The sequence below is a fragment of the Hermetia illucens genome, chromosome 1 (genome assembly GCF_905115235.1).
Source record: "Hermetia illucens chromosome 1, iHerIll2.2.curated.20191125, whole genome shotgun sequence".
NCBI classification, from domain to species: domain Eukaryota; kingdom Metazoa; phylum Arthropoda; class Insecta; order Diptera; family Stratiomyidae; genus Hermetia; species Hermetia illucens.
In genome coordinates, this window is record NC_051849.1 from 45,086,363 (window position 1) to 45,098,396 (window position 12,034).

At 43.2% G+C, this 12,034-nt stretch overlaps 1 protein-coding gene across 2 annotated transcripts in view; it reads left to right on the forward strand.

Moving 5' to 3' along the window:
• The first annotated feature begins 1,681 nt into the window (after positions 1-1,681).
• LOC119650657 (protein kibra) overlaps positions 1,682-12,034 on the forward strand; it is an 82,333-nt gene continuing 71,980 nt past the window's right edge. The window contains exon 1 of one of the 2 annotated variants that reach the window (XM_038053597.1): positions 1,682-3,135. In XM_038053597.1, coding sequence (XP_037909525.1) covers positions 3,002-3,135 — 134 coding nt within the window. In that variant the 5' untranslated portion in view covers positions 1,682-3,001. The remainder of the gene's footprint in view (positions 3,136-12,034) is intronic. The other variant, XM_038053606.1, reaches the window with a different exon arrangement.

The following is a 12,034-nucleotide window of genomic DNA, read 5'->3' on the forward strand; positions in this document are numbered from 1 at the left end:
TGGTTCCGCGGGCCAGGGAGGGAGTCGGGGGTGGTTTTAATAGGTAAAAATCCCACACGCTGGTGCGTCCAGACCAGTGTCTTTTAAAGATTTCCACTTCCTTAAAAAAAAAAAAAATGACAGACATTGAACCGATTTTAATAAGGTTTTGTTTTACAAACAAAAACAATTACTCCACAAAAACTCATGAGAACTTCGGGGTTAAGTACAAACTTTAAGCTAAAAATTTTATAATCAAAATTACAATATGTTCCCTCTAGCATATACCTGAACCAACCCCGCTCTGGGTTTTAGTTTACAGTGAAAAATTAGCACGTGTGAAAGCCACTGTCTAGTGAAGCTCTCAACCAGATCGCTCATTATGAACGTCTACGCTATTCACCACGGTGGAAATTGTTTAAATGGTGTCTACTGGTTCATGGAGAGGATATCACGAATTTATAAAAGTATTAAAAGTTGCTACATTTCCGCTTATTCGGTTCAAATTATGGCTATGGAACGGTTTTAATATTACTTAATTTGTGAGTTGTGTAATAACTAAATCGAAAAAGCTTGTAGAGAGCCCTTCCCAAAAGTGCAACACCGAACTTTTTGTAATTTGAATGATATTTCTTGCATTGCGACACCCATTCCGAGCCTTTCGGGAAAGTATCTCATGCGTTCTGTGGGTGTAATGTTTTAGATACGCACGCTAAGCTGTTCACGTAAATGAGTAATGAGTTTGCAAATTGACTACCGCAACTGCTTAATTTATTTTCTGCGTTTGATCCTTCATTGTTGATGTATATTATATTACTGAGCGATAGATTGATTGACGTATCAATTGATACCATAAATTATAGCAAAAAATCTCTCAAGAATGAGTTAGGCCGTATCAAACTTGAAAGACGTTTTCGACTTTCAGATCAACACATTCTTATTAGAAATCTCTCCGTGTAGCTCCTGGCCGCGTGTAACAATCCCGACCTACGCCAACAATCCGAGCGCATGTAGATAATGCAGGTTCTGTGAACTCGATGCTCTATTGGAATACTACGCACACATTCAAAGTCCAATTGGGTTGGTTGATGCACCTACTACAGTGGCGCATTGAAGTTTTCAAACGACGAATAATTCATGTTTTCATTGTGAGTTCTTCTGGGGGAGAGCACAGAAAGCTTGTTTCGAACTAGAACTCAGTTATAAGTTGCGACTAATTAGTTTGTAGGATTCGTTCTTGTTTCTCGTGATTCTATACTTCGTGTGGATGAATGGAATTTAACCGATTGGGTGAATTAAGATTTTCTTACTCGTGTAGGGAGTGCGCAGAGAAATTTGTGCGAAAAACGCTGACGAGGCATTACCTCCGCCAATCAACAAAACAACATCGAAAACGAAAAGTTGAGTGCATTCCACTCTGCCCGAAGACTTCGTGTCGCATCTGGCAATATTGCAGTTGGGCTCTTTCACTGAAGTCGGTCCGTCATTGCGAAGAAAAAAAACGCTGCCTAAGGAATTCAACATGGCCGCCGTGGCACCAGTTGCTGGTGTGTGTAGGCTGCACAAGTGTGCCCGAGCAAGGCCTCGATTTCCCCGTCGCCGACGCAAGTGTGCGGCCACGGTGCTCCGTTAACCGTCGTCGAACACTGTCGGTGAGGCGGAATTGTGCAAGAGTATGGTCACGCGGCTGTGTGCGGAGGGAGTCCAATTTGACGCGTTTTCTTGCAGCCGCCGTCGTCGGCCGTCTTCTTCTTGGACAGTCTTGAATGGAGAACTAACGACGTTGGGTGATAGAGTTTGACGACGACTTGGCTTGCGTCCGCGAAAAGTGATTTTTAAGTGCGCGCCCCCGGACAATGGATTTTCCCGAGGCTGGAATCGCGAAGGTCCTGCAACAAGTGCGAGTCGGCCGCGACTAGAGTGTGATCAGCGCTGACAGGATGCAGCTGAGGCCTTGAGTGCGAGGATAGGTGGAAAGGGCGCCGCGGATAACTGTCAAAAGGAGCAGTCGACGGGAACGTGAGTGCATCGAGGTGCAGTGGAGTCTGGTGCGGTTGTGGAAATACTCAGGCGGGCACCAGGTCGTCGCCGCGGAAGTCGGAGCTCGCAGCGCGTGCAGGCGAAAAGTCGGTGTGGAATTTTTCGAAGTGAAATTGTCGAAAAAATTCAGCTTTTCCAGCGCTTGAGCTCGGCGGTGCCGTCCCACTCATTCACACGGCTAATCTGCCATTTGTGTAGCTGCCGCCGACGCCGCGTCGCGCGCCGTTCGCCTAGTTTTGGAAAAGCAGTGAAAAAAGAGAATTGTGTATTGGGTCGGGCGTCCCGCTCACTCGCGTGGTGTCAAGTGTGTGAAGGAGATCGCGCGATAACGATAGAATTCCAAAAAGAAACAACGACGACGTCAAAATAAATTCCTTTCGACGTCGCCGCTTGCGCCGCGCCCGCCGTGAGTTCTAGGTCGTTGGTCGGTTCCTTGTGTTTTGTTGTTGGCGAAAGGAATTTGTGTACAACTACACCGGTTCGACTTAACCGTCGCGCGTTGTGCATATACGCGCGGCACGCACACACGCGCAGCCCGCGGACGTTTAGTGGTGTGTGTAGCTGTGGAATTTTATCGTAAGGCGGCCGCGGCCGCGCAGCCCGCGCGCGTAGTGTTTTTGCCGTGGCGCATTCACAGTCGCCGTTGTCCAATTCGAAATGTTGTTGGCCGCGCTCCCCGCAGTGCCCTGTGCTATGTAAATTTAAAAATTTCATATTGAAATAAAAATTTGGAATATTTGATTTCATGTAAACAGAAAATCGTGAAAGGTAGGCAACGCACGCGGCAGAGACGGAGGACGGGCGCTTCGTAGAATAGCGAAAACGACGAGCGCAGATTCGAATGTAAAGACTGCCTTGAGCTAACATAGATAAGAAACGGCGGATTGTGCGATTTCTGCTATCCAACTTTGGCGTTGGCTTCCACTTTGGATTATCAAAGAACGTAAGACGGCGGAGCGCGCGGAACGGAGTGCCTTGAAAAATGCCAAAAGAACATCATCAAAATGGTGACTTTCCATTGCCAGCCGGTTGGGATATTGCCCGGGATTACGATGGGAAAGTCTACTACATCGACCACAACAATAAGGAAACGACGTGGCTGGACCCGAGAGACAGGTGCGTTTCACAACCGCCAGTTATTGTTCCCCTAGTTCGTAAGGGTCTGGGAAGGTTCCGTGCAGCCTGGGCTAAGGCTGGCAGAGAACAAGGGGCATCTGGATATTGTGGGTTTTCAATTTAAAATATTTACAGCAATAAGATGGCATCTTATACATTCTATGGAGCTAGGAAAACTCTGGGGTTAGTGGAGATATTACCTATGGTAGGAGCAATCTTTTTACAATTTGTTATGAGGCCTAATTTTAGATTAATTGCGTCAACAAGGAGTTTGGGAATTTCACACATCTCATTCCAAAATAGTCTTTTTCTCTGTCAAATCGAATCTGATCACTTCAAGGGACATTGATTCGTGCTTGGCCTTTTAAGGAAAGAACAACTTCGGAAAACTCATAAGTAATTGATTACCTCAATTGAGACACCCACAGCGTCTATTGAGTGTGCGCAGAAATTTCGGTTTTCTCAAGCTTTGGAAACAACGAATTGTTAGTAGCATTGGGAAAATGGATGGGTTTATTGTTACTGAGAGATCCAGCTTGCATCGTACCAACACAGAAAGAAGAGTAATTTGTAAAATTTGATTCCTGGATTCCCTATGAGATCCCTCGAGAACAAGGAAGACCGCCTGAACCATTGCTTTGTACGCCTAATTGGACAAAAATCGGGAGGTTTTCTCTTCTCTAAAAATGAAACCCCGTAGACATCAGGAACAGGATTCAATCCTCGTAAGGTCTTATTGTGTGTGGGATTCACTGAGAACACGCAACCAGATCCTAACAGCGAAAGTATGCTGCGCTCAGCTAGAGTGTCTCGAAAAACATCCATCGCTGGTGGATAAAGGTAACGTCCCTGGACATGCTTAGAGAAAAATGTCGGAATGAGAACGATAGCAGTTGGCCCAATTCCTACTTCCCTGGCCTTGCTCCTGCAGATTTTTATTTGCTCCGCTTCTGGGCATTCATGTGAAAGACGCTCTAAAAACCAGACCTTTATATTTCTTCCGGAATATTTGGAATTTTACAAAAAGAGAATTTTATTGGTACCGGACTGTGAATTAGATTGAGAATGGGAGTGCTTTTACAGTTCGTTCAGTTCTTAAAGCAAATATTTGTTCCAGGGCAATGTCTAAAAAAATTCTACCGCTGTATAAAAAGTTTGGGTCGTCTCCTACTCCTCCTCATATTAGCTGCACATAGTCGAAACCACCACCTGAATCTTTTCCATATGGTAATTTGCGGAGCAGTGTCCCGTTAAAAGCCCAACTAGTATTTTCATGTCCCACTTCTTAAGGGAGAACAAAAATGCCCCTCTAGTGACCCCAGGCTCTTTCACAAGGATTTTCGTCTGCTGGCAAGATTTCAAATATTTCCGCTCGGCTGCGTGAACCCGTGCAATTTCCCCCTTCAAAGAAGACATGACAGTGGATGGCCGAATTACAAAAGCTGGTTCTGGCCTCACCATTGTGGATCCAGACCCTCGGCGAGCCAGTCTGTCAGCCTCCTCATTATCAGCGATGTTAGAGTGCCCCGGCACCTACATCAGGAATCTTTCGTTCAGTCGGCCAAGTTTCAGCAGCATCTGATGACAACTTCATACCAACTGGCTTGATATATCGTTGCTTTTTAGTGCTGGTAATGCCACCCGATTTTCGGAACAGATTCAAATGGTGCGACCCCTCCATTTTTCCGAGGGGTCGGGCCAGTTCAATAATCGCATTCCCCGAAAACACTTCTGCGCCCGATCCGTCCTCCATGATTGACCCGTCGGTGAAGATTATTAAGTCTGTAATCTGAAAAGACTCATGGCCATTTGTCGACCATTCTTCTCTTTCGGTGATTACGACAGTGTACGTCTTTTCAAAGACGCATCTGGAAACCATATGATCGGTCGACATAAGAGCTACCAGGTGTTTATCAAGGAATTTCCAGATAGACGCATGACGGTGTCATTGGCTGCCTTTCCAAGCTCCAATGGTATCGAGGCTATATGCGTCATTGGCTGCTTTCCGTTTTACCTCCAAATGAATGGGGGTGGATTTAGGATAGCTTCAAATGCCGCAGTTGGCGTAGTACTCATTACTCCACTCTACTCCAATCAAGCCTCTGAATCTGCATTAGCAGCTTCCTGCTGTTAGCAAAGTTCAGTCTTGGCCACCAGACGATACATGCATACATCAAAATGGGTTTTGTTATGGATGCATGTATCTAGTGTATCCGTACAACCTGGTCGTCCGCAAATGCTTGCGCGAAAACTTTTTTATTCTCCAGGAGCCACAGCAGGGTATCCATTACCAAGAGTCAACAGCGGAGAGAAGACCCCTCCCTGTGGTCAGCCCCTAAGACATCCTGCTTCAATATACTTCTGGCCGACCAACATGTGGAGTTTTCTACACTCTAGCATGTGAAGGATCCAACTGATTAGCAGCGGTTCGATTGCATGCTGTCTTGCCGCATCACAAATTGCCGCGAATGAGGCATAATTGAAGGCACTTTCGATGTCCATTAAGTTTTTGCCAACAAACTCGCAAATAAGGCGCACGGTATGGCAAGGCGCGTTGGCGTGATGGAAAAACCAGTCGTCTGTTGCCCACAATTCTGGCTTTTTCCGATAATTTTTTTGGCGTAGAGTTCTCAGGGTATGGAACTATCGATAACGATTGATTGTTTCACCTTGTGGGAGGAATTCATGATGGATGACAACCTTCGAATCGAAGAAAACAGTGAACATCGCTTGAACGGTTGATCTTTTTTGGTCTTCGTGAATTTTTTGACTTCCACTGGGACGACTGCTCCTTGGTTTCCACGTCGTAGCCATACGCCTAAGACTCATGACATGTAATGATAATTTTCAAGAAGTTTCTATTGCCATTAGCCATTTCCAGGAACTCCTGACAAACTCCAGGCGATGGCCTTTTTGATCTTCTGCCATCAATCGTGGGATGAAGTTGGCTGCCACCTTTCTCATCTCTAATTTTTGGGTCAAAATCTCCTGACATGACTCAAATGAGATGTCACATTCTTCTGCCGTCTCGAATGGTCAAACGACGATTGGAACGCGCAAGAGCATTAACTTTGGCCAAGTCGGCAATTTAGGTTGAAGTTCTTTCTGAACGAGAGGCATCTTTCGTTGATGTTCCGCCTTCCTTGAACCGTTTAAATCACTCGTGACGCTGTGAACGACTCAGAAGTCCATTGCCCAATTTAACGCAAAATTTCACGGAACCACGTTGCTCGTCTTTCATGTCAATGACAAAAAACGTAAAACGCGAGAAACAGACTTTACTAAAACAGCTGAACAACCGGTTTGGAGAAGGTTAGAGCATCAAAACCAAATGAAGATTCCTCAGGAAGGCTCCCGCTCAAAAATGTGCACCGAAGCAGCTGTCAACGTTGACGTGAAGGCGCGCAATTTGTAAAGTCCTGGAATTTTTTAATCAGGCCTCGTATGTCAAATAAAAACCACTACTAGCGACGGAGATGGTGTTAAATTGTTATTTCTTTAAGCTACAGTCATTTAAATATTGGCAGATAAAGAAAAAACACGGAAATTCAAAAATAAGAAGTACGATCTATTTTCCAATATCACTGTTTGAAAATAATATCTACGAAAGAAATATATGCTGGCTTCGTGGAAGCTTTAGGTGCCTGTACTCCTCACAGCACAATTGGAATAGAAAATGAGTTACGTAAAACTATCTTATGGAGTAAAGACGATCAGAAGTTTTTCACTTCGAGCCAAGCAAATTTCAGTTTCTGCAGATCTACTTCTGCTCAAATGGAAATCCTGGGAATTCGACACCTTTCCCAAATTCACTCCCTGTTCACGCTGTCGAAATCGATGAAGAAGAGTAGGTGAAGTAAAAACCTAAACTAGGCGCACTGTTAAAAAATGATCTGTTGGGTGTTGATGTGGTTAATGCAGGAGGAGCCAGAGTGGAAGCTAGTCTGCCCTCTGTCGATCAAGCTGTTGAGGTGTTCCTTTATTATTTTAGCTATTATCTTTGCGACCAATTGTCACACTCAAACAGTTGCCCTTCTTCCACTCTCTGAGAAAGGTTTCGGTTTCCCCACAACTCACAACTCTCCAACCCTGCGAGAAATGGCGGACGCAATATCCAAACGAAGGTAAATGACCACCAGATGGTGATTCCTTTTGAGGCCGATGTCTTTGCCCCTCTTGAAACACAGCCGACCTTATGGCAGGCTCTGTGCTCGAACAGGGTGCCATCAATGATGAGGCACTGGAAGTAGCAGAAATCCACGAACTTCCGAGCAAGATGTTGTCAGAGCCTACCTTGGTATTCAGATCATCTAACACGATCACAATGTGAGTTGAAATTGAAAGCATCCTTCTCTATCATATCGGAAATCTCTGTTGCTGCATATTATTGTACAATCACGATGGTCCTTAACGTGGAACAGAAATTTGCAATCGGTAATCTGTAGGAAAAGGCTCCCAGGTCAAGAAAACATGCTTGCGGTGGTCGTAGCCGTGAAGTCAGTCCTTATCCGAGGCGTTGCTGACGTTTCGGGAGCAATAAAATTCCAAACTTTGCAGGTTGCTAGCCCACAAATTTATTTTCATTAAGTCGCTTTTTACGACGAGCAGAGTAGACTGAGTGTATTCTTAAGCCCTAACTCACAGGGCGAAATTTTATTCAATAATATAATTGGAGACGAAAAACTCGATCAGCGCTTATGTGATATTTTCTTCATTTTTGAATTTTTTGTTCTGTAAGAACAGAAACAAGTAGTAGCCGGAGGGTGCTAAGTCCGGAGGGTATGGTGGATGCGACAGAATTTCCCAGCCTTAACTTTTCAGTTTCATTATAGTAAGGAACTCCAGACACCCACGTTTTGCGTCGAGGTCCACTAATTTGATATCTCTAAAAGCTATCTGGCGTCCTGATCTACGTCATCGCTCCATCTCAGGCAGGGTCTGCCCCGTCTTCTTCTTCTAGCATAGACATTGCGTTTAGAGATTTTCCAGGTTGAATCATCCTCATCCATACGGATTAGGTGACCTGCCCACTGCAACCTATTGAGCCGTATTTTATCTACAACCGGTCGTGGTATCGCTCATTGTTTTCGTCGTTATGTAGGTTACGGAATCATCCATCCCATTCGTACTAATAAATTTCTCATGAAAAAGGTATTAGCATGTTGAGAAAGACCGCGATTATTATGAGAAAAACCTGCAAATAAAGCTAAACTTGCATTGTTTGTTATTCTCCAGATCTAGAGGTGTTTTAACGCAATAGAAAATATGTTTTTACCGAACTATTGGGAGATTGAAGAAGAGAGTTGAAAATCATTGCTAGAATGGTTCCTGCGAACGAAGGTCTCTTCAATGTATAAAATTAGATTGTGTTCTAAGCTGCGGCCAAATATCACTACAAGCTGGAAGGAAAAATGGGAAATTTGTCGAATGAGTCCTTTTAAGCGTCCATCATTTGGAAGTACAGACACAATAGTCCGTTTGAAGAATGCTGCAGTTATAAAAACAAGGCGTAGATAAGGAAGGTTTTCTCGACTTCTTAACGGAATGTTCTTAAATTCTAAACGTCGTTGTAGTATTACAGCGCCTCTAAGGTTTTGGTTTATTTCGGACAACGATTTTAGACTTCTTTTTCAGCATTTGTGTCGGTCAGAAGCGGGTCGGCTTATCTTAATGGGGCGTCATTTTACTCGGTCACACGCTTCATATGAATGAAGTCGATCGGGAGTCGGGTATCAAGCCATCGTTGTTTTGACGATCAGTTCATGGTTGTAATTCATGTACCATTGGTTTCGCCGTTGTTTTGTTCTATCAATTTGCCGGAAGGTCCGTTTTTCACGATGGAAAAATTTTTGTAACTTTAGATTCACTGTTCCTCATAGCCGACCCCGCTTGTGAACGGGACAAAGGCTGAAGAAAAAGAAGAGAAGATTCACTGTTCCTCATAATGATTTACTCCGTTTTCTATGTATGCGGATTCCAGGGTCGTCGAAATTAATTGATAAGTTTTATAAGCGGACCATATTATTTGGTCATCCTTGCCATCTTTTGTCAATTTTGTACCTAATTAAATGCAGCAATATTGTGTAAGTGCAACACGTTTCTATAAGTACTGTCGCACGTCTGCCTGAAAAGCACACAAACTTTGTGGACATTTATGTTGATTTCCCAATATTTCTTAAGTAATTGATCGTACAAAATTTCGTAGTCGAGTTGAGAGAACTCTAAAGCTTCCTTGATATTCTTCAATTATTTTGTCACCTTTATAGAGTATAAGGCATCCACATAACTCTAGTTTTCAATGAGACTGTACTTCAGTTTTATTATCATGACATTTAACGCTGGGCAGGTGATACGCCCTAAGGAATAGGATAGCACGTAGACGAACTCAAACATCAATAATCAACAACAATAACGGGATTTGAACCCAGAGCAAGAAGGCCGAGAGACTGATGCTCAACTGACTCAACCTTCGCGCCATTAGCTATAAGTATTGAATGATAACTGTATAGCCCCGTAAAAGTAAAATCCATTTCTTATGTATGTCTTCAATTTTCGCACTCGAAACGGGTGCCCTTTGGAATCTTAACGGTTACCTCCTTTTTCACTCTATGGAAAAGGTTTCGGATTCCCCCGGTACACAGTTCTGAAATCATTGCTATCTACGCAATAACAGATTCTCTTTCATTACGCCGCACAATACGTTTAACTTCCCGGAATTTTACACGATATCGAAGGTCGAGCCTGTCCCCCGCGATATCACTCGCGACGGTCAATAGAGCCTTCAATACCTTCCGTCCATCTATCCGCTTGTATGATTCCGCAGTCAGTCAGTTCTTGTGATGCCCCTTTGGAACGTAGCTCACGACCTGCATAGCACCCGAGAAAAGAACATTTTTGATGGCTGCCCAATGCTCACAGATATTCTCAGGCACTCAGGGGAAAGCAAACAACCATTAGGGGGTGATTTGTTTTTTGTTTTGCACATTTACAAAACGACTCTCGAATCTACTAGTAATCGCACAGTGGTCGTTCTGATTGCTTGTACGGTGTTGGTCAGTTGAAACCCAACTAGCCTCAAGGCAAGCTCCGTGCTCGAACCATGTGCCACAAATAAAGAGGTTGTGGATATCGTTACGGCCGCCAAGACTGTGTTTCTCGATTACATGTCCGAGCAAGGTATTGGCCTCTTAGATCAATCATTTCGTACAATTGTGCTGCTTAACTTAACCGTAATCCTGTAGTCAAAATCCACCTCTTGCGGTAGTCGAGAGTAACAATGCGACACCGGATTTGCGAAATACAAAGGCACATTGCCGCAAGAGGGAGAGGTGTACTCCTCATAGTTCGCTTAGGAACACTGGAATTCTCGCTCGAGTTGGAGAAAGCGAATACTCTAGGGACCGTCGATACCGCTGCCGAGGAGCGTCCGCAAATTCCAGAAAACAATCATAGCCGTCATTGACATTTCGTTAGCAGTAAAATTTCGAAATTTGAAGGTTGCTAGCCCACATGTTTCTATTCCTTATAGTCGCCTTTTACGACAAGCAGGGAAGACTTTAAGTGTATTCTTAAGCTCAAACTCATAGGGCAGCATCCATTCTTATAATTGATCTTAAATTATCTTTCAGTGGAAGCGAATGATAGCACATTTCTTCATTAGCATGTTCTGTTGTTAGGGGGATTGCATCATCTAGATCAAATTTTCGCTCATAGGTTTGGTTCGGTACGGTAAGTTCAAGACAATGTTAGCACAGTATTCTCCCACAAAACCTACTCTTCCCATTCATTTCTGTTGTCACTTTAATGCCTGTAAATTGATACACCGAATGTAGTTAGCGACGTTTCAAAATGTATTAAATTTGTTGGTCGACGAGAAAACAGCTTGGTCCTTATAACACTTTCGGGTTCAGGTATTGTATACATAATAGCGAAATTTCGGTATGCACTGTACAAGCTTTGCAGCTTCTGCTATCATCCTTGGTTTAGTTCTTCATATTAGACGGCTACTCGGTGCCAAATAAGAATCCGAAGTGGCAGGGCGACTGCTAACTTCACAACAAATAATAAGTGAGTAATAAATCCCTTAATTTATATTGAAGTTCTCAAAATGGATACAAACACTCTTTGGTAACCAAATTGTCTCTTGAAAGTGCCGCAGATCTTTATCGGACATCGTTCACTATAGGTTGAGTAATGTCGTTTTCGATACTTTTAAAATCAGCATAGAAATTTTTACCAGATCCAGAAAATCCAACGGAATGGAAAATCTAAAATTCCAAGAAAAAAGTCTGCAACTATAAACATGATGCCACATTCGATTGGAATTCGTCATATCAGTGATAAAATTTCCTGTTAATCACAAGATTGCAGATAAAAAGTCACACAAAGTCCATGTCTTGTCTAAAGGCAAACATATCTGTGCATCTACCGTCTATCACGATAAGTGAAAATATTGCGGAAAGCCTAGACAATAAACAATTGATATTGGAAGAAATATCGATAATCATTAGCGATTATCGTAGGTTAGTGGATGGTCGATTTGGAAACAACTCGAACACGAATGCGGGTAATATTTACTTCACTGTAATCTCATGAACCGTGGCAAATTTTAGAATTAATTATAAAATTTTTGAAATCTAATTGCAGACGATAATGCGCTAATAAGGAATTTATCTTGCGCATAAAATGTCCATGGGTGTTCGGTATATCTTGATCTATATTAAAAAAAAGTTTGATATTATTTTTACTCAATGGCTGAAGAAAAAAACAACTAATTGTTGAAAATGTGTAACAATGATTGCTAAGGTGGCTATTGGATGTCAAAAGTGGGTAACGTGATACAATAGGGCCTGAAATACGGGAAACAAACATGTTCTTACTAAGAGAAACCCACAAAAGC